The sequence below is a fragment of the Bos javanicus genome, chromosome 15 (genome assembly GCF_032452875.1).
Source record: "Bos javanicus breed banteng chromosome 15, ARS-OSU_banteng_1.0, whole genome shotgun sequence".
NCBI classification, from domain to species: domain Eukaryota; kingdom Metazoa; phylum Chordata; class Mammalia; order Artiodactyla; family Bovidae; genus Bos; species Bos javanicus.
The window spans coordinates 53214995-53242176 of record NC_083882.1 but is presented as its reverse complement, the minus strand read 5'-3'; the positions used below and the strand labels follow the sequence as shown (position 1 = coordinate 53242176).

Below are 27182 nucleotides of genomic sequence, written 5' to 3'. Positions count from 1 at the left end.
TTTTTTCCAAAGTGATGTATAACTTTAAAATTTTTTTAGTTCGAGGATAATTGCTGTACAATATTGTAATAGCTTCTATGCCACAGGTATACATATGTCCTCCACCTCTTGAACCCCCCTCCCTATCCTACCCCTCTAGGTTGTCACAGAATGCTGGCTTTGGGGTTCCCTGTGTCATACATCAAACTCCCACTGGCTATATGTTTTATGTACAGTAATGTGTATGTTTCAGTGCTTTTCTCTCAAATCATCCTACCCTCTTTTGAAGCATTGGTTGTGTGACGTTCTGTTGAGAGTTGTCATGGAGAAGAAGTGGGCCCTTTCTGTTGACCAGTGCTAGCCACAGGCATTGCAATTTTTGGTGCATCTCATTAATTGCTGACCATACTTCTCAGATGTAACGGTTTTGCTAGGATTCAGTAAGCTGTAGTGGATCGGACCAGCAGCAGACCACGAAACAGTGACCATGACCTTTTTTTGAGGCAAGTTTGGCTTTGTAAAGTGCTTTGAAGCTTTTTCTTATTCCAGCCACTGAGCTGGTCATTGCTGGTGTCATATAAAATTCACTTTTCATCACAGATCACAAGCTGATTAAGAAATGGTTGGTTGTTGTGTAGAATAAGAGAAGAAGACACTTCAGAATGATGATTTTTTTTTTGAATTTTCAGTCAGCTCATGAGGCACTCACTTATCGAGCTTTATCACCTTTCCAGTTTGCTTCAGATGTCAAACAACTGTAGAATGGTTGACATTGATTTCTTGGGCAACTTCTTTTGTAGTTCTAAGAGGATCAGCTTTGATGATCCTCTCAGTTGGTCATGGTCAACTGTGATGGCCAGTCACTGTGCTCATCTTCAGGGCTGTCATCTTTGCAAAACTTCTTGAACCACCACTGCACTGTATGTTCATTAGCAGTTCCTGGGTCAAATGCATTGTTGATGTTGCAAATCGTCTCCACTGCTTTACTACCCACTTTGAACTTAAATAAGAAAATTGCTTAGATTTGCTTTTTGTCCTAACATCATTTACCTAGGCTAAAATAAATCTAAAATGAGCAGTAAGTAACAACTCATTAGCAAAAAAAAAAAGACATAAAGTAAGAAATGCTCATTAAAATGATGTATAACATAACCACATTTATTTAAGAATGTATTCCAGTATCAAAAAGCAAAGTTCAGCAGTGCAAAACCGCAATTACTTTTGCACCAACCTAATAACTATGTGATCTTGAGCAATTGGGTGGACTTTACTTGTCTTAGCCTTCTCGTTTGTGAAAGAGAGGTCATAATAGTTGGGATTATGGTCAGGGTCAGGTGAAATAATGTGTTCATTTACAGTAAGCACTCATAAACGTTAACTATTACATTTTACTTGAGGTAAGATTACCACATGTGCTAGCTTGCTTATTTATTTATAAATTGTGGCAAAAAATACATGTCATAAAATTTATCATCTTAACCATTTTTAAGTGTACAGTTCAGTGATACTAAGTACATTGGTATTCTTGTACAACCTTCCCACCATCCGTCTCCAGAACTCTTTCATCTTGCAAGACTGAAACTTTATACCCATTGATCCCCCCCAGTGACCCATCCCCCAACTCCTGGCAACCACCATTCTGCTTCCTATCTCTGTGATTTTGACTACTCGAAGTACCTCATGTAAGTGGAATCATACAGTATTTGTTTTTTGTGACTGGCTTCTTTCAGTTAGCATAATGTCTTCGAGGTTCATCCATGTTATACTGTATGTCAGAATTTCCTTTCTTTTTAAGGCTGAATAATTGTGTGTGTGTGTGTGTGTGTGTATGTGTATATATACAAACACATACCAAATTTTGCTTATCCCTTCACCATTGATGAATACTTGAGTTCTTAGCTATTATAAATAATGCCACTATGAACACAGATGTACAAACATCTCTCTGAGACCCTGCTTTTATTTTTTTTGAGTATAAACCCAGAAGTGGAACTGCTAGATCATATGTAATTCTGTGTTTAATTTTTTGAGAAAACACTATAATGTTTTTCCACAGCAGCAGTACCATTTTATATTCCCACCAATAGTGCGTGAAGATTCCAATTTCTCCACAGTGTCACTAACACTTGTGATTTTCTGTGTGTGTGTCTTTTTGGTAATAGGCATCCTAATGGGTGTGAGATAGTATCTCATTGTGGTTTTCATTTGTGTTTCCCTAATGATCAGTGATTGAGGGCAGAGGGGACGACAGAGGATGAGATGGTTGGATGGCGTCACCAACTCAATGGACATGGGTTTAGATGAACTCCTGGAGTTGGTGATGGACAGGGAGGCCTGGCGTGCTGCAGTTCATGGGGTCGCAAAGAGTCGGACACGACTGAGCAACTGAACTGAATGATCAGTAATATTGAGAATCTTTTCAGTGCTTGTTGACCACTTGTATATCTCCTTTGGAAAAATGTCTCTTCAGATTCTTTGCCCATTTTTGAATCAGGTTTTTCTTGTTGTGAGTTTTAGGAGTTACCTATATGTTCTGGATTTTAATCCCTTATCAATATATGATTTGCAAATATTTTCTTCCATTTTATAGGTTGCCTTTTTTACTCTGTTGATAATGTCTTTTGATACATAAAATCTTATTTTTTAAAATATATATGTAGTTTTTATTAAATTCTTTTATCTTAATAAATTTGATCTTTTTGTGTCATAATTTAATCATAGGTTTGTATAACCACTACCATAGTCCAGGTACCGAATAGTTCCAACACCCCAAAAAACTTCCTTGTTACAGCTAGCTTTTTAATAAGTGCTTTTTAGTAGTGTTATTAAGATGTCTTGTTTGGGAATCACCAAGGTCAGGTGCAAATCCTTTTGAAGTGCTAATGACTTTTCATTGGCTTGTTCGGGAATGCTGTGGACTTTTTTTTTTGTCTCTCCCTCTTTCTTTTTCCCCACATTGGTGACCTTGGAAATCAGATCCAGCCAACTCTCTTTTCATGAAGCATAGTACTGCTGACCAATTAGTTAAATGTAGAGATATTAGATTTTATGATATACAATTTTGATAATCATTCTGTTAAAGGGTGATTTTAAATCTTTTCTTATGATCTCTTAGTCCTTAGCTTATTAATTTGTGGCCTTTATGAATAAATGCTACAGCTTGGTCTTAATTATACTTCAGTTATATCTGATAGAGTACCTGAAGAACTATGGACAGAGGTTCATGATATTGTATAGGAGGCAGTGATCAAGACCATCCCCAAGAAAAAGAAATGCAAAAAGGCAAAATGGTTGTCTGACAAGGCCTTACAAATAGCTGAGAAAAGAGGAGACCCGAAAGGCAAAGGAGAAAAGGAGAGATATACCCATTTGAATGCAGAGTTCCAAAGAATAGTAAGGAGAGATAAGAAAGCCTTCCTCAGTGATCAATATAGAGAAATAGAAGAAAACAACAGAATGGGAAAGACTAGAGATCTCTTCAATAAAATTAGAGATACCAAGGGAACTGTTCATGCAAAGATGGGCACAATAAAGGACAGAAATGGTATGGACCTAACAGAAACAAAAGATATTAAGAAGAGATGGCAAGAATACACAGAAGAACTGTCCGAAGAAGATCTTCATGATCCAGATAACCATGATGATGTGATCACTCACCTACAGCCAGACATCCTGGAATGCGAAATCAAGTGGGCCTTAGAAAGCATCACTACAAAGCTAGTGGAGGTGATGGAATTCCAGTTGGGCTCTTTCAGATCCTAAAAGATGATGCCGTGAAAGTGCTGCACTCAATATCCCAGCAAATCTGGAAAACTCAGCAGTGGCCACAGGACTGGAAAAGGTCGGTTTTCATTCCAGTCCCAAAGAAAGGCAATGCCAAAAAATGTTCAAACTACCACACAATTGCACTCATCTCACACGCTAGCAAAGTAATGCTCAAAATTCTCCAAGCAAGACTTCAACAGTACATGAACCGTGAACTTCCAGATGTTCAACCTAGATTTAGAAAAATCCAAAAAGCAAGAGAGTTACAGGAAAACATCTACTTTCACTTTATTGACTACACCAAAGCCTTTGACTGTGTGGGTCACAACAAATTGTGGAAAATTCTTAAAGAGATGGGACTACCAGACTACCTTACCTGCCTCCTAAGAACTCTGTATGCAGGTCAAGAAGCAGCAGTTAGAACTGGACATGTAACAACAGACTGGTTCCAAATAGGAAAAGGAGTATGTCTAGGCTGTTTATTATCACCCTGCTTATTTAACTTAGATGCAGAGTACATCATGTGAAATGCCAGGCTAGATGAAGCACAAGCTGGAATCAAGATTGCCAGGAGAGATATCAATAACTTCAGATATGCAAATGGCACCACCGTATACCAGAAAGTGAAGAAGAACAAAAGAGCCTCTTGATGAAAGTGAAAGAGGAGAGTGAAAAAGTTAGTTTAAAACTCAACATTCAGAAAACTAAGATCATGGCATCTGGTCCCATCACTTCATGGCAAGTAGATGGAGAAACAATGGAAACAGTGACAGATTTTATTTTTGGGGGGAGGGGCTCCAAAATCACTGCAGATGGTGACTGCAGCCATGAAATTAAAAGACACTTGCTCCTTGGAAGAAAAGCTATGCTCCACCTAGACAGCATATTAAAAAGCAGAGACATTACCTTGGCAACAAAGGTCCATCTAGTCAAAGCTATGGTTTTTCCAGTTGTCATGTATGGATGTGAGACTTGGACCATGAAGAAAGCTGAGCACTGAAGAATTGATGCTTTTGAACCGTGGTGTTGGAGAAGACTCTTGAGAGTCTCTCAGACTGCAAGGAGATCCAACCAGTCCATCCTGAAGGAAATCAGTCTTGAATATTCATTGGAAGGACTGATGCTGAGGTTGAAACTCCAATACTTTGGCCACCTGATGGGAAGAACTAACTCATTGGAAAAGACTCTGATGTTGGGAAAGATTGAAGGCCGGAGGAGAAGGGGACGACAGAGGATGAGATGGTTGGGTGGCATTACTGACACAATGGACATGAGTTTGAGTAGGCTCCAGAAGTTGGTGATGGACAGGGAAGCCTGGTGTGCTGCAGTCCATGGAGTTGCAAAGGGTCAGACACAACTGAGAAACTGAACTGAACTGACGGCTAGGTCTTAATTATACTTCCTAGCAAGAAGTTGGGGATGAGAGTGAGAAAGAGCCTTAGATTTGGAGATCATGAATGTAGGACCAACTCTTGTCTTCTGATAATTTACTCTAGATCTTGTTCAGTTGCTAAGTCATGTCTCACTCTTTGTGACACCATGGACTGCAGCATGACAGGCTTCCCTGTCCTTCATTATCTCCTGGAGTTTGCTTAAACTCATGTCCATTGAGTCAGTATTGCCATCCAACCATCTCATCCTCTGTTGTCCCCTTCTCTTGCTGTCAATCTTTCCCAGCATCAGGGTCTTTTCCAGTGAGTCAGCTCTTCACATCAGGTGGTCAAAGTATTGGAGCTTCAGCTTCAGTCCTTCCAATGAAATATTCAAAGTTGATCTCTTTTAGGGTTAAGTGGTTGTAGTCCAAGGGACTCTCAAGTGTCTTCTCCAGCACCATAGTTTGAAAGCATCAATTCCTGGGCACTCAGTCTTCTTTATGGTCCACATCTCATCCATACATGACTACTGGAAGAACCATAGCTTAGACTGTACGGACCTTTGTCAGCAAAGTGATGTTTCTGTTTTTTAATATGCTGTCTAGGTTGGTCATAGCCCTTCTTCCAAGGAGCAAGCGTCTTTTAGTGGCTCTAGTCACCATCCACAGTAATTTTGGAGCCCAAGAAAATGAAATTTGACAGTGTTTCCACATTTTCCTCATCTATTTGGCATGAAGTGATAGGAGCAGATGCCATGATCTTCATTTTCTGAATGTTGAATTTTAAGCCAGCTTTTTCACCCTCCTCTTTCACCTTCATCAAGAGGCTTTTAGTTCCTCTTCACGTTCTGCCATTAAAGTGGTATTATCTGCATATCTCAGGTTGTTGATAATTCTCTCTCTAGATCTTGTTATTGTTGTTCAGTTGTTTAGTTATGCCTGACTCTTTGTGACCTCATTGCTGCAGCACGCCAGGCTTTTCTGTTCTTCACCAACTCCTGGAGCTTGCTCAAATTCATGTCCTTTGAGTTGGTGATGCCATCCAACCATCTCATCCTCTATCATCCCCTTTTCCTGCCTTCTATCTTTCCCAGCATCAGGGTCTTTTCCAATGAGTCGGCTTTTCACATCAGGTGGCCAAAGTATTAGATCTTAATTCATTTAACTTTTATGAACTGCAAAATGGGTGAGGTGACAACTCCTGTCTCACGGGCTTTTTGGTTATGTTGAGTAAAGAAGGAGTTAACTGGCTTTCAATAAATGTTCATTTGATTGTAAATAGTAAGAATGTTGATAAATGGAACCTGAAACAACCCCCAGATTACATTCTTAAAGTTTTTTAGTAACAGCTTTATTGAGCTATAATCCACATGCCATACAGTTCACCCATTTGAAACATACAGCTCAGTGCCTTTTTATTCATGAAACTGTGCAGCCATCATCACGGTCAGTTTTGGAACATTTTCATTATCCCACAGAGAAACATATACCCTTTAGCAGTCACCCCACGCTTCTCCCATCTCCACAGCCCTAGGCAAACACTAATCGGTCTTCTACAGTAGGCTTGCCTAGTCTGGATATTCCATATAAATGTTATCATAAAATATTTGGCTTTTTATGACCAGACTTCATTCATTTAAGCATTGTAATGTTTTCAGGGTTCATCCATGTTGTATCATGTATCAGTACTTCATTCCTTTTTATTGCAGAGTATTCCAGTATATGGATATTTATTCATCAGTTAATGTTAAATTAAATCAATAAATTAATAAACTTAATATAAATTAATATATAAATATTTATAAATATATAAATATAAATAAATTTAAATTAATAAATTGATCAGTTTATTTGTCTATTCATCAGCTAATGCTTTTCAGCTGTTGTGAATAATGCTGCTGTGAACATTTGTATCTGAAATTTTTGTGTGGATATATGTTATATGTTTTCATTTTCCTTAGAGTAGAGGAATTCTAGGGGTGGAATTGCTGGATCATATTATAAGTTTATGTTTAACCCTTCGGGGAACTCCAAACTGTTTTCTCAAGTGGTTGTACCATTTTATTCCCCCAGCATATGAGGGTTTCACTTTCTCCACATTCTCTCCACCACTTGTCTTTTTTATTTTAGTCATACTAGTGAATGTGAACTGAGTGGTATCTCGCGATTTGATTTGTATTTCCTTGATGGCTAATGATGCTATCTTTTCATGTGTTTATTGCCCATCTTATTACTATTATTACGTATCTCTCTGTGTTTTACTATGTAGCTAGGTTATATCCCTCTTTAATAAGGTGACGGTCTGAAGCCAAAGATGTGCCTATTAATACTTGCTGATTTGTCAGCTGATTATAAGAGAAACCCAAAGGAAGAAAAATAGGGCTTCATTTTATCAATCTCTCCTTTTTTAGTTACTTCTACATTATCACTAACTAAATTGAAAGTTCTCAGAGAGGATATCTAGAATAGAGATTTTCATTTGAAAATAATGTTTAGTCTGTTTAGGGGAAGGCTAGATTGAGGACATAAGATATTAATAAAAAAATAATGGTTAAATTGTTAATATTATGGGTTATAGAGCACATACAATTTGATCTTGGCATTGGGGATATAGCAGTGAATAAAGTCCCTGATTTCATTGGCAATCTAGTGGGCAGAGATGTGAAAAATTAGGCAATATATGGGGAAAGGGAGTTATTGAAAGGAAGGGATCTATTTTATTTATTTATTTTCTTTTTGGCCATGCTGCATGGCTTGTGGGATCTTAGTTCCCCAACCAGGGATTGAACCCAGGTCTCTGGCAGCGAGAGCGCCAAGTCCTAACCATTGGACTGCTAGGGAATTCCTGGGAGGGATCTATTAATAGTTAAGATATGACTGGTTGACCCAGACCTTTTTGGTGAAGTGAAATTTGAGCAGATATCTTATGAAATAAAGAAACTCATCATATTGATAATTTGAGAGAAGAATGCTTTAGGCAGAGAAAATTATAAACACTAAATCCTTGGGGTGGGGTTATGCTTGGTTTGTAAATGAACAGCAAGGAGGGAAAGAATATTCCTCACTGAGTTAAGAAAGTAGTCAATGGAAGGTTTTTGCATTAAGCAACTGTAAGATTAGAGTTGCTATTTACAGAGATGGGAAAGACTGGCAGGTGCAGGTTTGTAAGGAAGGGTCAAGTATTTGGTGTTAGACATGTTACATTTCAGATGGTTGTAAGACAGACAAAAGGAGAGGTTGAATAGGTGGTTGAATATGCAAGTCTGGAATTCAGGAAAATTCAGGTCAGAAATGGAAATCAGTATATGTAAAGCCATTGAGTAGATGTTATCATCCAAGAAATGTGTATAGAGAGAGCAGAAAAGAAATCTGACATCTGAGCCCTGGACGTGCTGACATTGGTGGGACGGTGGTGTTTGAGAAGATCAAAGGAGTAGCCAGTGAGGTGCAAGAAGAATCAAGAAAAAGTGAAGTAGCAGAGGTCAAGTGATTTGTAGGGATAATGGCAGGTGTCCCAGCTTGGTTGCCTGGGAACCTAGAGTCTAAGTATTGTTTAGTTCTAGGGACAGTTTTGGGGGCCTTAGGGTGATCTTTAAAGTGAAAGGCTTGACAAGATTGTCTCTAAACTTTTTCTCATTGTAATAATATCTCATCATATATTTATATAACACATTATATAGTTTGTACAAAGCACTTTCATGTGTTTATTGCATTTAATCATCATAATAGATCTATGGGACTTATTTTTACAGATGAGAAGGTTAAAGAAGTTTAGAGACTTGTCCAAATTCACACAGTCATAGTCAGTTAGAAAATAGAACCCAGATCTGCCTGATCACAAAGCCTGTGCTCCTTATAATATGTAACAAGTACTTTTTTTACACTGACATTCTAGAGCTCTGTGATTTCGATCACATAGAATTCATTGATTGATTGATTGAATATTTGCTGAACACCTGCAATGTACTAGTTACTGTTCTAAGCACAGGGGATACAGTTGTGACCAAGAAAATGTCTTTGTCTTCAAAGACCTTTCATTCTAGTGGAGGAGACTGACAGTAAACAGATAAATAAGCTAATAAATAATATAATGTTAATGCCATAATAAAAATAAAGCAAAGTAAGGGAACAGTATATGTTGGGGGGATGATCAAGAAAAGCTTCTCTGAAGAGATGGCATTTGAGCAGAGCCCTGAATGATCTAAAGTAGAAAACAATGAGAAAATAGGAAGACAGAGGGAATAGCAGGCATAAAGGTCCACAGGTAGGAGTGAACTAGATGTGTTTGAGGAGCAGCAAGAAGGTTGTTATTCATTGGACAAGAGGTTGACAAACAAAATGCTTAGAGCTATGAAATCATTTAGCCCTGGTGAGTCATTTCTGATTCCTGTCACTTAATTTACTGTGTGATTAGGCAGAATCCTTGACTTTTCTGAGTTTTAATTTCCTTATTTACAAAATGGAGGTAATAAAATAAAGCCTGCTGCTGCTGCTGCTAAGTCTCTTCAGTCGTGTCTGACTCTGTGCGACCCCATAGACGGCAGCCCACCAGGCTCCCCTGTCCCTGGGATTCTCCAGGCAAGAACACTGGAGCGGGTTGCCATTTCCTTCTCCAATGCATGAAAGTGAAAAGTGAAAGTGAAGTCGCTCAGTCGTGTCTGACTCTTAGCAACCCCATGGGCTGCAGCATACCGGGCTCCTCTGTCCATGGGATTTTCCAGGCAAGAGTACTGGAGTGGGGTGAAAATAAAGCCTATTGAGAATTAAATGAGAGAATGTATGTACAATACCTGGAATGTTGTCTGGCACATTACCTTGTTAAATACATATTTACCGCACGTCTTCTATTATGTCAGCTGTGTCATAGAAACTTATTTTACTGTCATCTGGTAAGTTCAGTTTGTTTTTCTGTTTTTTTTTTCAAGTGGTTTAGTCAGCAGATCTTAAAGTTCTATTCCTGTGCCTGGGCTCTGCTAGTCATTCTCCCTGAACTCACCTTTGTATTGAAAAATCAAGGAAGAGAGTTGGACTGAAAAGAAAATGATTTAGAAGTTGATGAATAGGTATAAAAATAAGGGATTGGGATTCTGGTAATTACAGATATATTCAAATTAATATATTCATTTATTATGAAAAGAAACTGCGTGTGCATTTCTGTCATCTTTCCTCATTACTGAATGCTAGCTCTACTCCAGCACTTCCCAGCCAGGCTTCCTGCTGACCCAAACCTGCTTGCCTTAGGAGAATCAGATAGGAGCCAAGTCCTCCATCCTTGTAAGACCATCTGTTTTCAGATCCACAGCTGCTGCCCTTACAGTTGCAACCCAACACAACTGGAATGATTTATTCATCTACAGGTAACATTTGTGCACCAGGCTTCCAGCAAACTATGGTATCAGCTTTACACGTAATGAAGCATCCAGCACAGGTGGTAAGCTGTACATAAAGGATGCTTCTGGCTTACAAATGGCTGATGGACAGATGGAGGTAAGCTGTTAGTCCTGAACACATAGCCAGAGGAAGAGCAGAGTGAACACTGGGCAATAAGGGAAAATTTCTTATCCAGTAAAGAGTCTCGATTGTATATATGATATTTCTGGAATTTCAAGATAATTTAACTCATCTTTAAATTAAATGTTGTACCACTGTTAAGTTAGGTGAGAAAATTAAAATCCAGAAAGGGGAAGAGACTTAAACTGCATAGCAGTTTGGCACAGTTAAGACCAGCACTCAGTCATTCCAATTCTGAGTCCACTGTTTACCTCCAGTTGTTTTATTGTGCAGTGAAAAACTTTAAAACAAATATGAATGGCATTATTTACTTATTTTTGCTCAGTTTGTAACTTTCTGATACCATGAACAAATCCCAAGTTTTTGTCCCTTAATAACTAAATGACCAAGACCAAGCAAGTTGCTTAATTTTTTTGAATGTCTTATGTATATATAATATATATTATATTATATATATGAGGATAATTAACACTTGTTCTGAATTGTTTTATGGATTAAATGAGGTAAAGTATACAAAAGCTGTTTAGGTCATTTTTGTTAATCAGAAGATACTAAACGAATGCTAATTTCTCTTCTTCGGTTCACTCCAGCAAACACTGATTAAGCGTCTACTGTGTGCCAGCTCAATTTCTAGACTCTTTACTTAAATTATCTTGTTTAACCTTTGAAGTTCCTTCTCTCTTTCCTTATTATATTGAGGATCTCATTGATATAATCTTTTTTCCATAACAAGATCCTTCTATAATGAAATCTCCATAACCAAGCACTTATTGTTGCAAACAAGTGATTCTTGCTTTTAGAAAAATCTACAGTGTTAGTATGAACCTAACACATAGATATGATAATATCTACGGGCCAGTGCAGCTAGAGCTCGTCTTGGCTTCTGCCCCTGCTACAAAGTGCTTTGGGGACGCCGTGTTTGGAGGGCAAGTCATATAATTGTTTCAGCACTCTTTGTCACCTTAGAGAATGTGGTTTCTCTTTTGGAAAGCTTGGTTTTAGTGAATTGCTTCCTTTTCACCTTAGGTTTTAGGCTCTTTGACAAGCCATCTGCTTCTCAAATACAATTTCCCTTTACCACCAAGGGCTTGTAGACAGTTGTTCAAATGGAGAACAATAGCTTTCTCTAGTGGTTCTGTAAAAGTGGGAATGCCTCAGGGAGAGATTGCATCTGGTTATTGGAATTCATTTTGTGATGTGTGCCTGACTGGGCACTCTGCTGGGGCTGGCCATGGAGGAGATAAAATTTAGAAATGGAAATTTGTCAACATGAGTTTTGGCTATATCTGTACTTGCTGGTATCAGCTAGGGCTCCTAAGAGCTTGTTGGACTCAGTGTTGCTGCTGCTGCTGATTTTCTTTTTTGTTTTCTTTTTTTCTTCCCACTTTTCTTTCTGGTAACTGTGTCTGTTGCCCAAGTTTTCCATTTGTACTTGGTTCTTCTGTTTGGTTGTTTTTCCAGATCATTGATCTGTTCAGTGAGTAGCTTGGTATAATGCAGTTCAATGACTGAGTTAAGTGGAGATTTAGTAATGAATAAATAAGGTACAGAGAAACCTAGAGTGAGGCGATAGAAAAGTCTTGGTAAACCCGTAGACACGTGGCTTCAAATCTCAGCTTTGCCTTATACCTGCTCTGTGATCTTGGGTAAGTCATTTATTCTCTTTGAGCCATAGTTTCTTCATCTTTAAAAATGAGAATATAAATATCTACTTTGTTCAAGGTTGTAGTGAGTACTGAGACAGTAAATGAAAGAAATGAGGAAAGAATCAAGCATTAAGTTGGTGCTTGTTAAATATTCCTTTCCGTCTTTCCTCCCATTTTCCTGAAGAGTGTACGTGGAAAAACCGGACATGTATATGAATGATTGTGTGTTCATGTGTGCATGTTAGTTTATGTGTGTGTTAGTTTAATATAGCTCTGAGAAGTGGCAGAAAATTGCCATAATCATTGGGAATTGGGAGGTAGGGGCTTGGGGTTCATGCGTACCTTCCTTAAAACCAGATTGAGAGACATACTCTGATACTGTGTAACCTAACACAGTCTTTGTGCCTTTAAAGAAGACCTTAGGAGAGAAAAAGAAAGAACCTAGTGGTGGAGGCCTTGGTAGGCTAGTTTCCTCAGGGGGATCATTAGAGTGTCTCTAGTATCTACTGGTATCAGAGAGAGAATAATCTGCTTCACAGTAAGCTGAGAGCGGAACCTGGGTTTGTAAGCAGGAGAGCTGCCTTTTAGAAACAGTATGTAGCTGGGAAGATTGCAGCCACCAGCCTTTCCCTTTCCACTCCTAAAATCTGTTATATCATCATCAGGGTGATATTTTCCAAAATTAAAATCTAGTCGTCTTAATTTGCTCTTAAAACTCTTCATTGGCTCTCAGTTGCCTTCAGATTAGTCTGAACTCCTTCTGTCACATACTAGGTCTTCCTTGATCTGATCCCTGCCTCCTCCTACTTCTCTTACTTTTGCGGTACTGACACTGCATTATTTACAGCTTCTTAACCACCCCCCACCCGTATGTATGTTCTGATCCATGATAGTCTTTCTGCTATGTTGTACTCTTTCCTGTTCTTCTGTTTTACTTGACAATTTCTACTCTTTCTTGAAAACTCTTCTCAACTACTGGGTTTTCCATGAAGTCTTCCCTGACTTTCGAAGGTGAGGTGCATGGGATGGGAGACTTCCCTCCTCTAGGTTCATCTAGAATTTTGTACATACAGAAGTCTAACAACATGTAGCATCAGTGATTAGTAGGCATCAGTGATGTCTCTTAATGCTTTTATGACCCATTGATTCTTTATTTTAGTGCCTTCATTGGGATCCTCAAACCATCTTTATGTAGATCTGTTCAACAACTGATATCTTTAGAATTAGAAAAATAAAGCACAGATACAATATTACACCTTGCCAGACTTAGCAAATTTATCAATACTTTGTTATATGCCTCTTGTCCCTGATGAAATGACTAGCCATCAGTAAAATGAACCATTAAGTTTGGAAGGAGCTGTTTATTAATCAGCTTGATGGCATAAGTCCACCTGATCTTTTCTTTTTTTGGCTGTGCTACATGGCTTGTGGGATCTTTAGTTCCCCAACCAGGGTTCAAACCCAGGCCCCCTTCAGTAGAAGCACAGCTTCCTAACCATTGGACCACCAGGGTCCAATCTGGTCTGATCTGATTTTTTAATCACTGGCAAACTTTGGTCAAGATAAGCTAATTATTATGCTTCTTTCAAATAGCTTTTCATTTGAATCCTCAAATCTCTTCACTATAAATAGGATCTGAATTCTGCTTTTCATGCTGGAGTTTTCCCCAGATGTCTGACAGTCCTTGACTGTTCATATTTTAAAAGGGGTTATTAAAAAGCTAATTGGAAATTTTAAATACCTGGGTGGAGTTTACTGATTTTGGACCTCATCCTAATGGTTATCTGCCTGGGCTGTTTGTGGCACAACTGCAATGTCATTAGGTCTTTCCACTAGCGCTGGTTAGATTCTCTGGAAGGATCCTCTAGCCTCCTTCCTTGAGATTATAATGCTGATCTGGAAGCTGAGTGGAGGAGAAAGGCTGCGGGTAGGCCCTCAATGTTCACTTTACTTAACACTCTTATTTTCAGTATAGTAACCCTGCCTTCAACTGTGGTGCTCCCGCATTATGAGTTTATTAGATGTTTTTAAAGGAAGATTGAGGCTCCAGGAACTCTACTGGTATCAGTAATAAAGTGTGAAGAAAGAGAGGCAGTTATTTTGGTTCTAAAGAGGCTTTCTTTAAACTTACTTCCTAGTTTTCTGTGTGTTCCAGAAAGACAAGGTTAATCATTAGATTAGAGTTGAGTGCAATAAGGAATAGTCCTCATTTGATCCTTATGGTAGCCCAGTGGGACAGGTAATATTTTTCCAATTTCCCACCTGGGGAAATTGAAGCTCAGTGAGATTAAATGACTTGTCCAAGGTCACTTAGCAAAATAAAGAGTGGCAGAGCTGGTCTTATTCTCTACCTCTGACTCTAATTCCTACTCTGATTGCAACAGATACTTCCTCCCCCAATATGAATGGGCTGCCAAAAGAGAAAATATGCTAGCCACATGGGTATTAGACAGCAGTAGTTTGAACTGTTAATAAACAGCCAGGTCTTCTTCCCTAGGAAGAGTTCAGCTGATTGGAGTTCTTGGTCTATTTTTCTAATTTATGTAAAGGACGTTAAAGAACTGTAGTGTTTGGACTTGCAACAAACTTTAATTCCTGTAGTGGAAGCCCTAAAGATACAGTTGCATTGCCAGTTTGGCACAAGGAAATATTTAAGCTCTCAAGTAGAAATAACTGAGTTTCTAGTACAGCCAAAATGTTCTGAACTCCAGGAATCCATCATGAATCAGGGAATGTTAAGGCTCTAAGATCCATTCATTCTTGGGCTTGAAGGCTAAGCTTGTGTAGACAAGCTTCGTAGAACAATTTTGTGTACCTTTATTGAGTTTCTGCTTACTAAGAACAATAATAGATCCTGGGAAATATTTTGCTTAGGAGTTTCATACTCTAATTGGGAAAGGATACACAAATAATACACATTATGTGTAAGAATGCTATAATTGAGAGATATACAAGTGCTCATCAGGGAATGATTTATTCGGCTCAGATCAAGGGTACAGGGAATGACTGGAGAAAACTTTACTGTGAAGACAGTTGATTTGTATCTCTCAGGAAGGTCAGATCTTTAGATAGACAGGAAATGAAGAGCACTGTAGGCAGAGGGTACAGTATGTTCAAAATCCCAGAAAGATGAAAGAGCTTGTTGTTTTGAGGGGAACAGCAGGCAACTTGATTCAGCTAGAACAAAAAAGTAACATAAACCAGACCTCTCTCTGGTCTAGGGCTCTCAAGGCCCCTTTCTGTCTACCATGCTGTGCCAGCATCTGCTCACCATAGGTGTATCCTTCCTACTATGCAAGTGTTCTCTGAAGCAGTCTGTATCTCCTCTCTAGTCTCGCTCACCTTTCTTCAGAGCTTAGGTAGTATAATTACACTCTCCTCTAAAAAGTCTTTCCAGGCTGATACCTGATACTTCTCTGAATCCCGTTGCCCTTTAAAAGCCAGTGTGGTACCCTCCTAACTTCATACTGACAGATGTTCATCCTTAATTTGTTTCTAGAAGAATTTGCCATTAGTGATATTTCTGATTGTGCCCAGAATGGATGTTTATTGTCTGGTTACTTGCATTTCTTAAGCCTTGATATAGATTTATTGTCAAGTTAACTTTCCATTCAGCTCGGAATCCTTCAGCTTAGAGAGTAAAGTGTGGTAAAATGAAACCACCTAGGACGCATCTTTTACCAGCCTCGAAGATCTAGTAATTTCTTTTCTTTTTGTCTTAGTGCTTGTCACCCCTCCCTAGAGTGCTCTTTTTTTTTAGTGTCTGTCTCCCTGACCAGATAGTGGGCCATCTGAAAGCAAAGATTTGTTATAGTTCATCTTTTTGTGTTTTCAACAGCCAACATAGAGCCTGGACACAGAAGTATCTGATACATGTTTATTATTTATTGAGAGTCAGGATACAGGAGTTCTAGTTTCAGTTCTACCACTGTGTGACCTTGAGCAGATTACTTTCAATCTTTGAAACTGTAGTTTTCTTATCTGTAAAATGTAGAGGCTGGACTCCATGGTCAGTATCATAGCATTTCTCCTACTTATAGCAGTCAGGGTCTGGTTGAAATGATAGAAGTCACACCACCAATTTGAATGGGTAAAATTTAATGTAAAGAATTGTTAAATAGGTAAAAAGTAGTGAACTACTAAGAGTACCATCCTTAGGGCTGAGGGAAAAGCAAACAAGGAAGGAACTTAAAAGCTTAAGGAAAGAGAGCTCCACAAGGCCAAGATTCTGAGGAGAGTGTATGGAATACAGTCATAGGAACATGCTACTTATTGCTGTAGAGAAGAAATTGCCTGGCGCTTGCTTGCCTCAGAACCTGGAGGGCCACTGTCTTGAAATCTGCCATGGCTCTCTGTGTGCTGATCTGCTTGCTGCCGTATAGAAAAACATTAGAACTAGAAAACACTAGGAAAAGCCACTTCTTTCTCTCTTAGCCTTGTGGCCTTGTTCCAGTACTTTCTATTGGCAGAATCTGATGTGAACCAGCTGGGAAAGGAGCAAGGTAGTCTGCAGAGTCCAGTGCACTGTCACTGAATAGAACAATGAAGAATCAGTTTAGAGCTATAAGGCAAAAATTAACGATTTCTATATTCTAATAATCTGTTTTGATATTTGTCTTCCTCATTGCATCATGAGCTTGGTAGTGGCTGGAAAGTTGTCCTATTTGTCTCTGTATCTGCATTAATCCAGAAGGGGCCTGGCACCCAAGAGTTGCTTAGTAAATACTGTTTGAATGAAGGAAAGTCTCTGTAATACAGGGAAAATTATGTGTTGCTCTTGGTTGACTTCAGTCTTACTGTCTTGAAAAGGATTGGGGCTAGACATCCAAATCTTATTGAGTGCTATTGTCCTGTTCTTTCATGTGCATATTTGCATTAGATACTAGAGTAAGGACAGGAAAAACATTCTTCTTTTAATATTCATATGTTCTATAAAATTAAACTCTTGAAAGTTCCTTGGATAGCAAGGAGATCAAATCTGTTAATCCTAAAGGAAATCAACCCTGAATATTCATTGGAAAGGACTGATGCTGAAGCTCTGATACTTTGGCTACCTGATGCAGAGATATGATTCATTGGTAAAGACCCTGATCCTGGGAAAGATTGAGGGCAGGAGGAGAAGGGGTGACAGAGGATGAGATGGTTTGATGGCATCACTGACTCAATGGACTTGCGTTTGAGCAAACTCCAGGAGATAGTGAAGGACAGGCAAGCCTGGTGTGCTGCAGTCCATGGGATCGCAAAGAGTCAGACACGACTTAGAAACTGAACAACAATGAAATTAAACATATTCCCTTTTCTAAAGGGTGACAGTCTGAAATCTAAGTTAGGTACTTTGCACTTAAGTATATTCCTCAGAAGAAAAAGGAGACTAAGCTTTATTGTCGTTATATGGTCCAGTGGTTAAGACTCCATGATTGTGCTGCAGGGGTTGCAAGTTCAATCCCTGGTTGGGGAACTAAGATTCCACATGCCGCACAGCACCCCCCACCAAAAAATCTCATTTGCAGATAGAGAAACTGATGCTGAGGGTCTTGACCAAAGTTATACAGCTAGTAAGTAGCAAAGCTAGTCCAGGCTTGACTGTTCTAAAACTTGAACAGGACAGTACTCTCTCTTTTCTCCAGCATATGAGAGCAAGCACAGAGTTTTTGTTAGCAGATAGCAATAGAAATCTGTGAAACTGATTGCTGTTTCTGGCTGTTTGGGGCTGGACAAGTAACAACAGAACAAAATAGTAATCCTTGCAAGGCTACAATCATAGAGTTTGCTAGTAATTGGCCTTTTATATAAACCAGTTTGAGCCTGTGCTTCAGACACCTGGTTTATGAAGCAGTTGCTGTCTGGCAGCAGAGTATTCTTCTTCCTCTTTTTTTTTTTTTTAATCCCACACTAGCAGTTTACAGAAGAGTTCTGACACATTCCCTGAAACATTAAGCTTCTTTTCTCTTGCTCTTCTAGGTTTCTTCCCTTTTCTGAGACCTAAAAGTAGATAGACCAATTTATTATGAGGAAGCAAAATTTGTGAGACTGGTGTGTTTCTTGCTTCTGGACCAGCACACACAAAGCTTTTAGGTAAGTTACTTAGGATTGAGAGTCAGTTGTTCTTTCTCAGGTCATCAGTCAGGCAGAGCTGAGGACCCTGATGCCAGTCTCACTGCTTGAAGGGTCAAAGTATTGCTCATAGCCTGGGAGAGACACTGTTACAAGAAAAGCTTTCCATTAAAAGCATTGGAAGAAGCCAGTGATGTCAGGATTTGCTTATCAAATTATTCTGCTGGTTATTTTGTGATTATCCATTGGGATGCCCACTGAGATTGGTTGACATGGGAGTGTGATTTCATCTTGACAACGAGAAGCCCTTGGACCAATGTTACCTATCCTTGATGTCTTTTGGTACTTCCGTTGACTAGGGGATCTTAGGATTCCCCTTTGACTTCTTTGGCAGTAAGGGCTGCTGCTTAACTGCTTTTCAGAAATGATGACATTTATTCTTTGGAAGGAACTGAAGAAGGAGTCTGTACATGTCATTTATTTTTAACTGCATACTCAATAAAGTTGAAATCTTACTTTCCTTTTTGTGGTTTAACATCAAACAAGAAAGGGGATGTGGCTCGGACGGTAAAGCGTCTGTCTACAATGTGAGAGACCTGGGTTTGATCCCTGGGTTGGGAAGATTCCCTGGAGAAGGAAATGGCAACCCACTCCAGTACTCTTGCCTTGAAAATCCCATGGACGGAGGAGCTTGGTGCAGTCTACTATCCATGGGGTCGCAAAGAGTCGGGCACGACTGAGTGACTTCACTTTCACTTTAAAAACAGAGCCACCTGGCAAAACCCTATTCTTCTACTTAATAACTTAATAGTTCTTTATACTCCCTGAGCCTCAGTTTCCTCATCATTAAAATGAGAATAGTAATACACAATGACAACAACAATAGCGATCCACCATTTTAGGTAAGTGAATTTCTGTGAACCTCAATTTTCTGTGAAATGGAGGCATTAATTCCTCAGTAACAGATTTGGTTTGATAAAGAAACTAGCTAATATAAATGGAATGCAGGTAAATGGAAGTGCTAAGTAAATGGCTATGACTATTCTTAGGAGATCTGAGAGAAAAGATCCCTGAGGGTAGCATAGTTCATGTGGGATGGGTCAGGGCTTAATAAATATTCATTGATTAATTCTTTCCATAGGGAGCTCTTATTTCCTTTTCACTTGCTTTCTCTGCTGGTTTTTTTTTCTCCTAACATCATTTTTGCAGACACAGCTATGGAGTTGTTCTCTCTGAGAGTTTCCTTCCCATGCTATAGTCCTGATTTTGTTGTTCCAAGTTGCTCTCTGTAGAGAAAGTGGGGGTACAAAGGCTGAGTTAATGGTTCACAACTTCCAGTGCCATGTATTTCTGGGTCTACTGTTTTGTATATAAGATCAAGGAGGGTTTGTCAAAGGTCTTTAAGGAGATGTGATCATGCTATTATTTGCTGTTTCTTTGGTATATGCCAAGAAGGAGGGCTGGCCAGTAAAAAAAAATGTTTATGGACCAATAAACTGGATCTCTGCAAAGCTGGCCTGTGATCTACTCAGCCTCTTTAGGCAAGAGACTCTGGCAAGTTTAAATTCCAACTGTTTCAGTACAGGGTTTCATTTCTCTTTTTGGTCACAGAATTATAGAATCCTTATATACCTTCAGAAGCTGACACAAAGATGTTAGAGGGCTTGTTTAAGTCATATGGTAAAACCAGAACCTAGATTTCTTCCTTTTAACTCTTCCTGTAGTTCTTTGGAAAAGTAGTTGTTTATTTCCTAGGATGGCTACCCAGCAATGCTAGTTTTAGTTTATATTTTTTTAGTTTATTTTGAGGATACTCTGATTTTCCTTCTTATAAATGCTACAGGATTATATTGAGCTGTAAAGTTTGCTAGGTTCTTTCAAGTCCGGTGTTGCTTTTTTCTTTACATCTCTGTGAGATAAGCAAGTCAGATACTCCTAATGATTTGGGTTTTTTAAAAATCTTTTTTTCTTTTTCTTAAACTGATGAGAAAATTAAGGCCCAGAGAGGGGACATGAGTTGTTCAGAGTCATATAGTGAGTGAATGGTAGGGTTAGAACTAGCAAGAAGTCCCTTTTATTTTTAGGTTTTTATAATCACTGGGAATATTATCATACCTTATCAGTGGATATTATCACTTTCTACAGTTTTTTCCTGTCTGTAAGAGAAAAATGTCTTATTTTAATTTTCATCTGTAAATACTTTTTCATGGCCATTTGTAGTTGTTCTGTGAATTTTGTGTCATTTATTGCACATTTTCCACTAGGTTGTCTTTTATCAATTTTGCAGGGTATAGGAGGCTCTTTGTATATCAAAGCTTTGGGGATATATGCTGCAAATATTTTTGATGTTTTCTTTATGAAACTTGGTGCCTCCCTAGAGCACCCAAAGAGAAAAATCCTTTATATTGGAATAGCTATTTAAAAAAATAGCATACCAAAAGAAAAGCAAACAAAAGATTTAAAAAAAGAAAAAAAATTGCATATTACTGCTACCACTAACACTACTACTGAACTTTTACTTTATAAGTTTTCCAAAAGCTTTCATATTTTGTATTTTGTCCTTTTAGTAACTACATCAGGGAACTTATGATTAAAATAAGGTGGATTGAACTCATACTTTTTAACTTTCTTCTTTCTTTTTTCAAAACTCCATTGAAATGGCATAAAACTAGTATTAACTCACACAGACTAAGAGAATAGAGAAGATGGGAAAGTGAAAAGTGAAAGAGAATGTTGCTCAGTTGTGTCCGACTCTTTGCAACCCCATGGACTATACAGGCCATGGAATTCTCCAGGCCAGAATACTGCAGTGGGTGGCTGTTCCCGTCTCCAGGGAATCTTCCCAACCCAGGGATCAAACCCAGGTCTCTGGCATTGCAGGAGGATTTTTTACCAGCTGAGCTCACTAGGAAGACCCTGAGAAGATAGGAAAGAGGCACAAATGAGAAATGATTTAGTGGATTAGGGAAAGCAGAAACCGGAAGCTACAGAGGGAAATTAATCTGAATAAAGACATCTTTGTCATACAGAAACCTAGAAAGTCCTTGATATTGGAGATTCTTGGCACCTTGAATGTTAGCATGAGAGATGGAGCCGAAAACAGGAGTTTAGAGGTATGTAAGGAACATTTAAGCTATCAGGTCTTTTTGTCTATTTCAGCAGAACATTGAAGGTTTATCCTCCAGAGAAATAAAATCAGAGAGGCCCTGGATTTGGGATTACCAGATTTAGCTGAGAGTAAACGAGAGGTGACATTCTAAAAACAGGGATTATATGAAGGGCTCCATCTAGTTCTTATCTCTCACACATAGGTAGTTAGGTTTATTCTCCTCAGGTGGGAGATTAGAGGATTTTTTGCTGAGAAATTGACTCTCAGACATTTGGAGACCTCTGCAGTAAAAAAAAAAAAAATGGCTTGACATTTTCTCTTGTTAACTTTGAAGCCTAGAAGTTAACATGCCCTGCTGCCCATGCAGTGTATTTCTGTGTGCCTTCCTCCTAAATATGAATAAGAGAGGCAAAGATCTCCTGATGTTTGAGAAAAGTCTCTAACATAACAGAAATGAAAACAAACAGAAAAGGAACCTCCCCCACCCCAACCCCAAAAGAGAGCGGTGGGGAGAGAGTGCACAGGAGACAATGTAGGGAGCAAAAGAAAATTTGAAAAAACTCAGACCAGAGAAGATACTGCCTCAGTGAAATAAGAATAGGGTCCTGTTAAAAAAAAAAGGAATAGTCAGACAAGAAAGCTATTTTGGTTACATCAGAAATAAAGAATTATAAAGAAAAATAAAGAAAAGATACATCAGAATAAAGAATTTAAAACACATAGAAAATAAGAGAAGAAATAATAATTCTAAGAGGATCAGTTTTAAGATTTATTTAAATATAAAAGTTATTTAAATTTAAGAAAATTGGTGTAATTATTTTTGATGATTTCATTCTGTCCAATTCCTCTAGTTTTTTCTCTCTTAGGTCTCTGGATCTCCTGATAGTAAGATGTAGAGTCATAAAGGGAAAGAAATCATCAAAGAAATAATACAGCATTTTCCCAGAATTTAAGTACACATATGTTTATATTGGGAAAAAACCCATCAAGCACTCAGTACAATGAATTTTCAAAAAGAAACACATCATTATAAAATTTTAGAACACTGGGTAGAGTGAGAATATCTTAAAAGCTTCTAGAGAATGAACAGGTCATGTAAAAAGGCATTGGATTTCTCAAAAGCAGTATTGGAATCTAGAAGAAAGTGGAGGAATTGCCTTACATTCTGAGAAGAAATTATTTCTAACCTAGCATTTTATACCTAACCTAGCATTTTATTTTTGACAACTAACAATAAAATATGAAATTGGAGACATTTTCTGACATCTCAAAAGATTTGTTTCCCATGGATGCTATCTCAGAGAACTTGGTAGTTTGATATAGCATAATGAGGATAAGCACGAAATAGGAAGGGAAACAAGGGAACAAGGGAACCCAGCATAGAAAATGAATGTAAGTCCCAAAATGATTAAGGAGTATTCAAGGACTGCAACTATGCAGGAGACCTAAAGACTAGAGAGAGCTATCAGATTTGAACAAGAGGCTCGAGATCTCCAAGAGATCCTTTAAAGAAAAAACCAAACACATCAGTAAATTATCTAACATGTTCAACCATTTTAAAAAGAATCATAAAGTTGTTTTGGAGAACCTGGAGATGACTTGGGGAAAAGGACATTAAAACCAAGCAAATTAAAAATGAAACAACTGTTAATTCTAGGGAAACCAGAATTCTAGTTATTCAGGAAAGACAGTGTAGTCATAATACACTATGTGGCTTAGCTGTGAAAATCATTATAAATCATAACATAGACCCTGAGTATTCTTGAAGAAAATAAGAAAGTGTTGGAATATTTGTTCCTCCAGATAACAAAACTTATTTAAAAGCTTTGGTAATCACACCTTGGAGTATTAACAAGAGAAATGAAAGCTGCCAACCACATAAAAGGCTTCCCAGGTGGTGCTAGTGGTAAAGAACCCACCTGCCAATGTAGGAGATGTAAGAGACCTGGGTTTAATCCCTGGGTCGAGAAGATGCCCTGGAGGAGGGCATGGCAACCCACTCCAGTATTCTTGCCCAGAGAATCCCTTGGACAGAGGAGCCTGGTGAGCTATCGTCCACAGGGTCACAAAGACTAGGACTGAGGCAACTTAGCACAGCACTGAACATAGCCACATAAAGGCTTTTGTACAAATTTTCATAAAAATATTGTTTATAATAGCTAAAATTTGAAATCAGCCTGTTGTAGGTTGAATTGTAGTCTCTCTAAATGAATCAGTTGTAATCCCCCCAAAATAATAGACTCTGAATATTAATTTTTTATTGGGGTATAGTTGATTTATGAATATTAATTTTGAACAGCATTTTAATTTGAAATAATTATAGATTTGCAGGAAGTTGCAAAGATAAACAGAGAGGCCTCATATATCATTTACCCAGTTTCCTCCAATGGTTACATCTTGTTACAACTGTAGTATAGTATCAAAACCAGAAAAATGACATTGGTGCAATGTGTATATGTAGTGCCATTTAGTCACATGTGTAGATTTGTGTAATTATCACTGCAGTCATGGTTCAGCATTCCATAACTACAAAAATTTTCCTCACTCTACTCCTTTATAGTCACAGAACACCTGTTACCCTCCTCTCTGACTCCTGGAAACCACATTTATCTAACACTTGTATAATTTTGTTTTTCAAGATTAAATCTATAAGTGGAATCAAACAGTATGCAAGTGGTTATATGTATCAATAGTCTTTTTTATTCTTTTAAAGGTTACTTACTTAGTTTATGTTTTGGCTGTGACGGGTCTTCCTTCCTGCACTCAGGCTTTCTCTAATTGTGGCGAGCACGGGCTACCCTTTGTTGTTGTGTGTGGGCTTCTCATTGCCCCAGCTTCTGTTGTTGTGGAGCACAGGCTTTAGTCATGTAGGCTTCAGAGGCTGTGGCACTCAGGCTCAGTAGTTATGGCACACAGGCTTAGTTGCTCCAAGGCATGTGGAATCTTCCTGGACCAGGGATCAAACTGGTGTGCCTTGCAGTGCAAGGCAGATTCTTAACCACTGAATTACCAGGGAAGCTCTCTGAGTGAAAGTCACTCAGTCGTGTCCAACTCTTTGCAACTCCATGGACAGTAGCCCACCAGGCTCCTCTGTCCATGGAATTCTCCAGGCAAGAATACTGGAGTGAGTTGCCATTCCCTTCTCCAGGGGATCCTCCTGACCCAAGGATTGAACCTGGTCTCCTGCATTGCAGGAAGTCCTCTGGTTCATTTCTTTTTGGTTGCTGAGTAGTATTCCATGGATTGGGCATATCCTAAATATTAATGTAAGTAAAAATTGTGATGTGACTATGTTAGTGGAATGGGAAGTGTGTGTACATGTGTATGTATGGGTGGTCATGGGAGTGACAATAACGATATGAAAGAGCAAATCTTCATAACAGAGAGATGATAAATAGTGAGTAAAATTGATCCCCAAAGAGCCAGTATATGTGTATTTTTGGAAATAAGGAGAAAAATACTAAAAGAGCTAAAAGTTGAAAGTGATTGCCTTTGAGAAGCAGAAATTCGCAGTAAGGTAGTGGATTACTGCTTTTTGTTATATGACTGAAATCAACAATTACCATACTTAAAAATAAGGCCTAGAGACTTAACGGACCCAAAGTTTTAGAATGAATAACTAGAGAAGCTGAGCCTTCAGCTCTGGCTCCCTACTCTTACCAGTGACCTTTCTGCCTCACCCTGCCTTGGAATGTTTGCTGATGTTCATAGGAGTGAAAGCTTGTGCTCCCAACAGAGCCCTCTCAGTGTTTTTATATTGGTTGTTATACTCTCTGCCTTTGGGATACTGCGAAATATGTGATACAGCAAACACAAGAGTCCTCAAGACTCAGTTTCTAAGTGACTGATACTGGGGTAAAAAATCACCGTAAAACTGCTTTTTTGAAATGCCAACTTGACAGCCATGTCCATTTTCATTTCTTTTGATGGACTAGGGATGGCTCTTTTATAGGAATTACATGGATCCACTTTTTGTTTTTGGTTTTGTTTTGTTTTGTTTAAAAATTGGTTGCTGGCCCCTTACAAAATGCTCCTGTCATGAGAGAGGGAAGTTACAGCTTAGGCTTAGGAATCAGAGAACTTGAATGCAATCTACTGCTTGGCTACTCTCTGTTTTGGTTTTTGTTTTGGAGGGAGTTGTTTGTTTCTCCTTCAGCAAAGTAGAATTCCTTCTTTTCTAAGCTACAATTTCAGCTTCCTTGAAACTTCCCTCTTTGACATCTTTGCTGAACTGTAGTATGCCCAGATTTCCTGTGCCCATGATAGTTCTTTGGGTTACTTCTGAAAATGATTTATTGCTCACTCATCATGCATGAGAATTTTATCTTCAGTGAAGAATCCCATTGTCTAGTGCTGGGGAATCATTCTTCGCCTGCCTGTGCCAACTATAAGATACAAGTTCAGAGTGAAGGCTTTAGAATGAGCCAGTGCCCTAGTGGTAAACTTAAAATATTAGGTTACCCCCTTCCCCACTGTTATTACCATTACAGCATTCTTGTCCACAAGCATTAGCCGCAAGCTCCTTTGGTTTTCTTTGCTTGCTTACTGATGAGGCTGCTCTGTGGTGGTTTTATCCAGTTGAAGACTAATTTCCTAACTGTGAAGATGTTATCGCCACCAGAGCAAAATGTCATGACCAAATATGAGCAAAACAAAGAGCAGAGTTTCATTTTTATTACCTGCCACCCCCTGGGCTCAGTGGTAAGGAAGAGGGGGGCCCCCGGCCTGGCCAAGTGCTCTTGATCACAAGATGTGTAGAGGTAGGAGTGTCTCAGCTTTTTCCTAAGGAGCAATCTATGGAGGGTTCCATAGGTGTCAAAGAGTGCTGTTATTCAGACTGTCCTGGAGAGGGGGCCAAAGGACTCCTTTTATGGCTCCTGCTTGAGAGACACAATCAACATTCATAGGCTAGGTTGCACATGCAGGAAAAACCATCAATTCTTTCAAATTATAACTCTAAAATCAATCTTATTATTTAAATAATAGCACATATATTTCCTAAAACTACCATAATAAAAAGTTATTAGCTCATTTAGAACTTGATACTTGCTGGTTTTAACTAATACTAGAGATAGGCTTCCAGACCTGTAAAGTAGTGTTTGATGGGAGATCCCAGGCCTGCGAGGTAGTTTTCTAGCAACAATTGCCAGTAATGTTTTTTTTCAGCTGATTATTTCAGTTGTCTTTGGGTGCAGGGATAGATGTTTGACAGTAGTATGAAATAATGTGTAAACCGGACTCTCTTTTTCGTGGGCTTGACAGATGATAAGAGGACAAAGACTTTGGGCAGAGTAAGCCTTTGGGTAGCATATGTAGGGAGCCACTTTCATGTTCTGAATTCTATAAAGGAGCCATTTCTTTTTAGACAGGGGCATCCTTTGGGGATAGGCTTGATCATCCTCCCCATTTAAGAATTGTAGTTTCAGTGAAGCATTTTGAGATGTTTGCTAAAAAAAAAAAAAACAACCTAGGTCAAATCAGGTATGATTTATGAAATGCACCATTAATGAGACAGTGAGAAAGTCAATTTTGTCTCTCTGTGTCCTGAAACTCTAAAGAGGTTAATTACAGGAAGTCCTTCAAACCATATGGTTCTTTGTCTTGGAAACATTCCTGTTTTTGAATAACATGCTTTCTATGTGACTACCTCTGGTCATATGAAACTCCAGTACTTTGTGGCCACCTGATGTGAAGAACTGACTTATTGGAAAAGACCCTGATCCTGGGAACGATTGAAGGCAGGAGT

The 27182-nt window shown here is 38.7% G+C and overlaps 1 protein-coding gene across 9 annotated transcripts in view; it reads left to right on the top strand.

Moving 5' to 3' along the window:
- FAM168A (family with sequence similarity 168 member A) overlaps positions 1 to 27182 on the top strand; it is a 202367-nt gene that overhangs the window by 58561 nt on the left and 116624 nt on the right. Inside the window, exon 1 of one of the 9 annotated variants that reach the window (XM_061380782.1) lies at positions 9670 to 10603. The exons of the other annotated variants lie outside the window; for them this stretch is intronic. Within the exon in view, the coding sequence (XP_061236766.1) occupies positions 10583 to 10603 (21 nt within the window). The 5' untranslated portion in view covers positions 9670 to 10582. Of the gene's footprint in view, positions 1 to 9669; positions 10604 to 27182 lie in introns of those variants that run through there. 9 annotated transcript variants of the gene reach the window in all.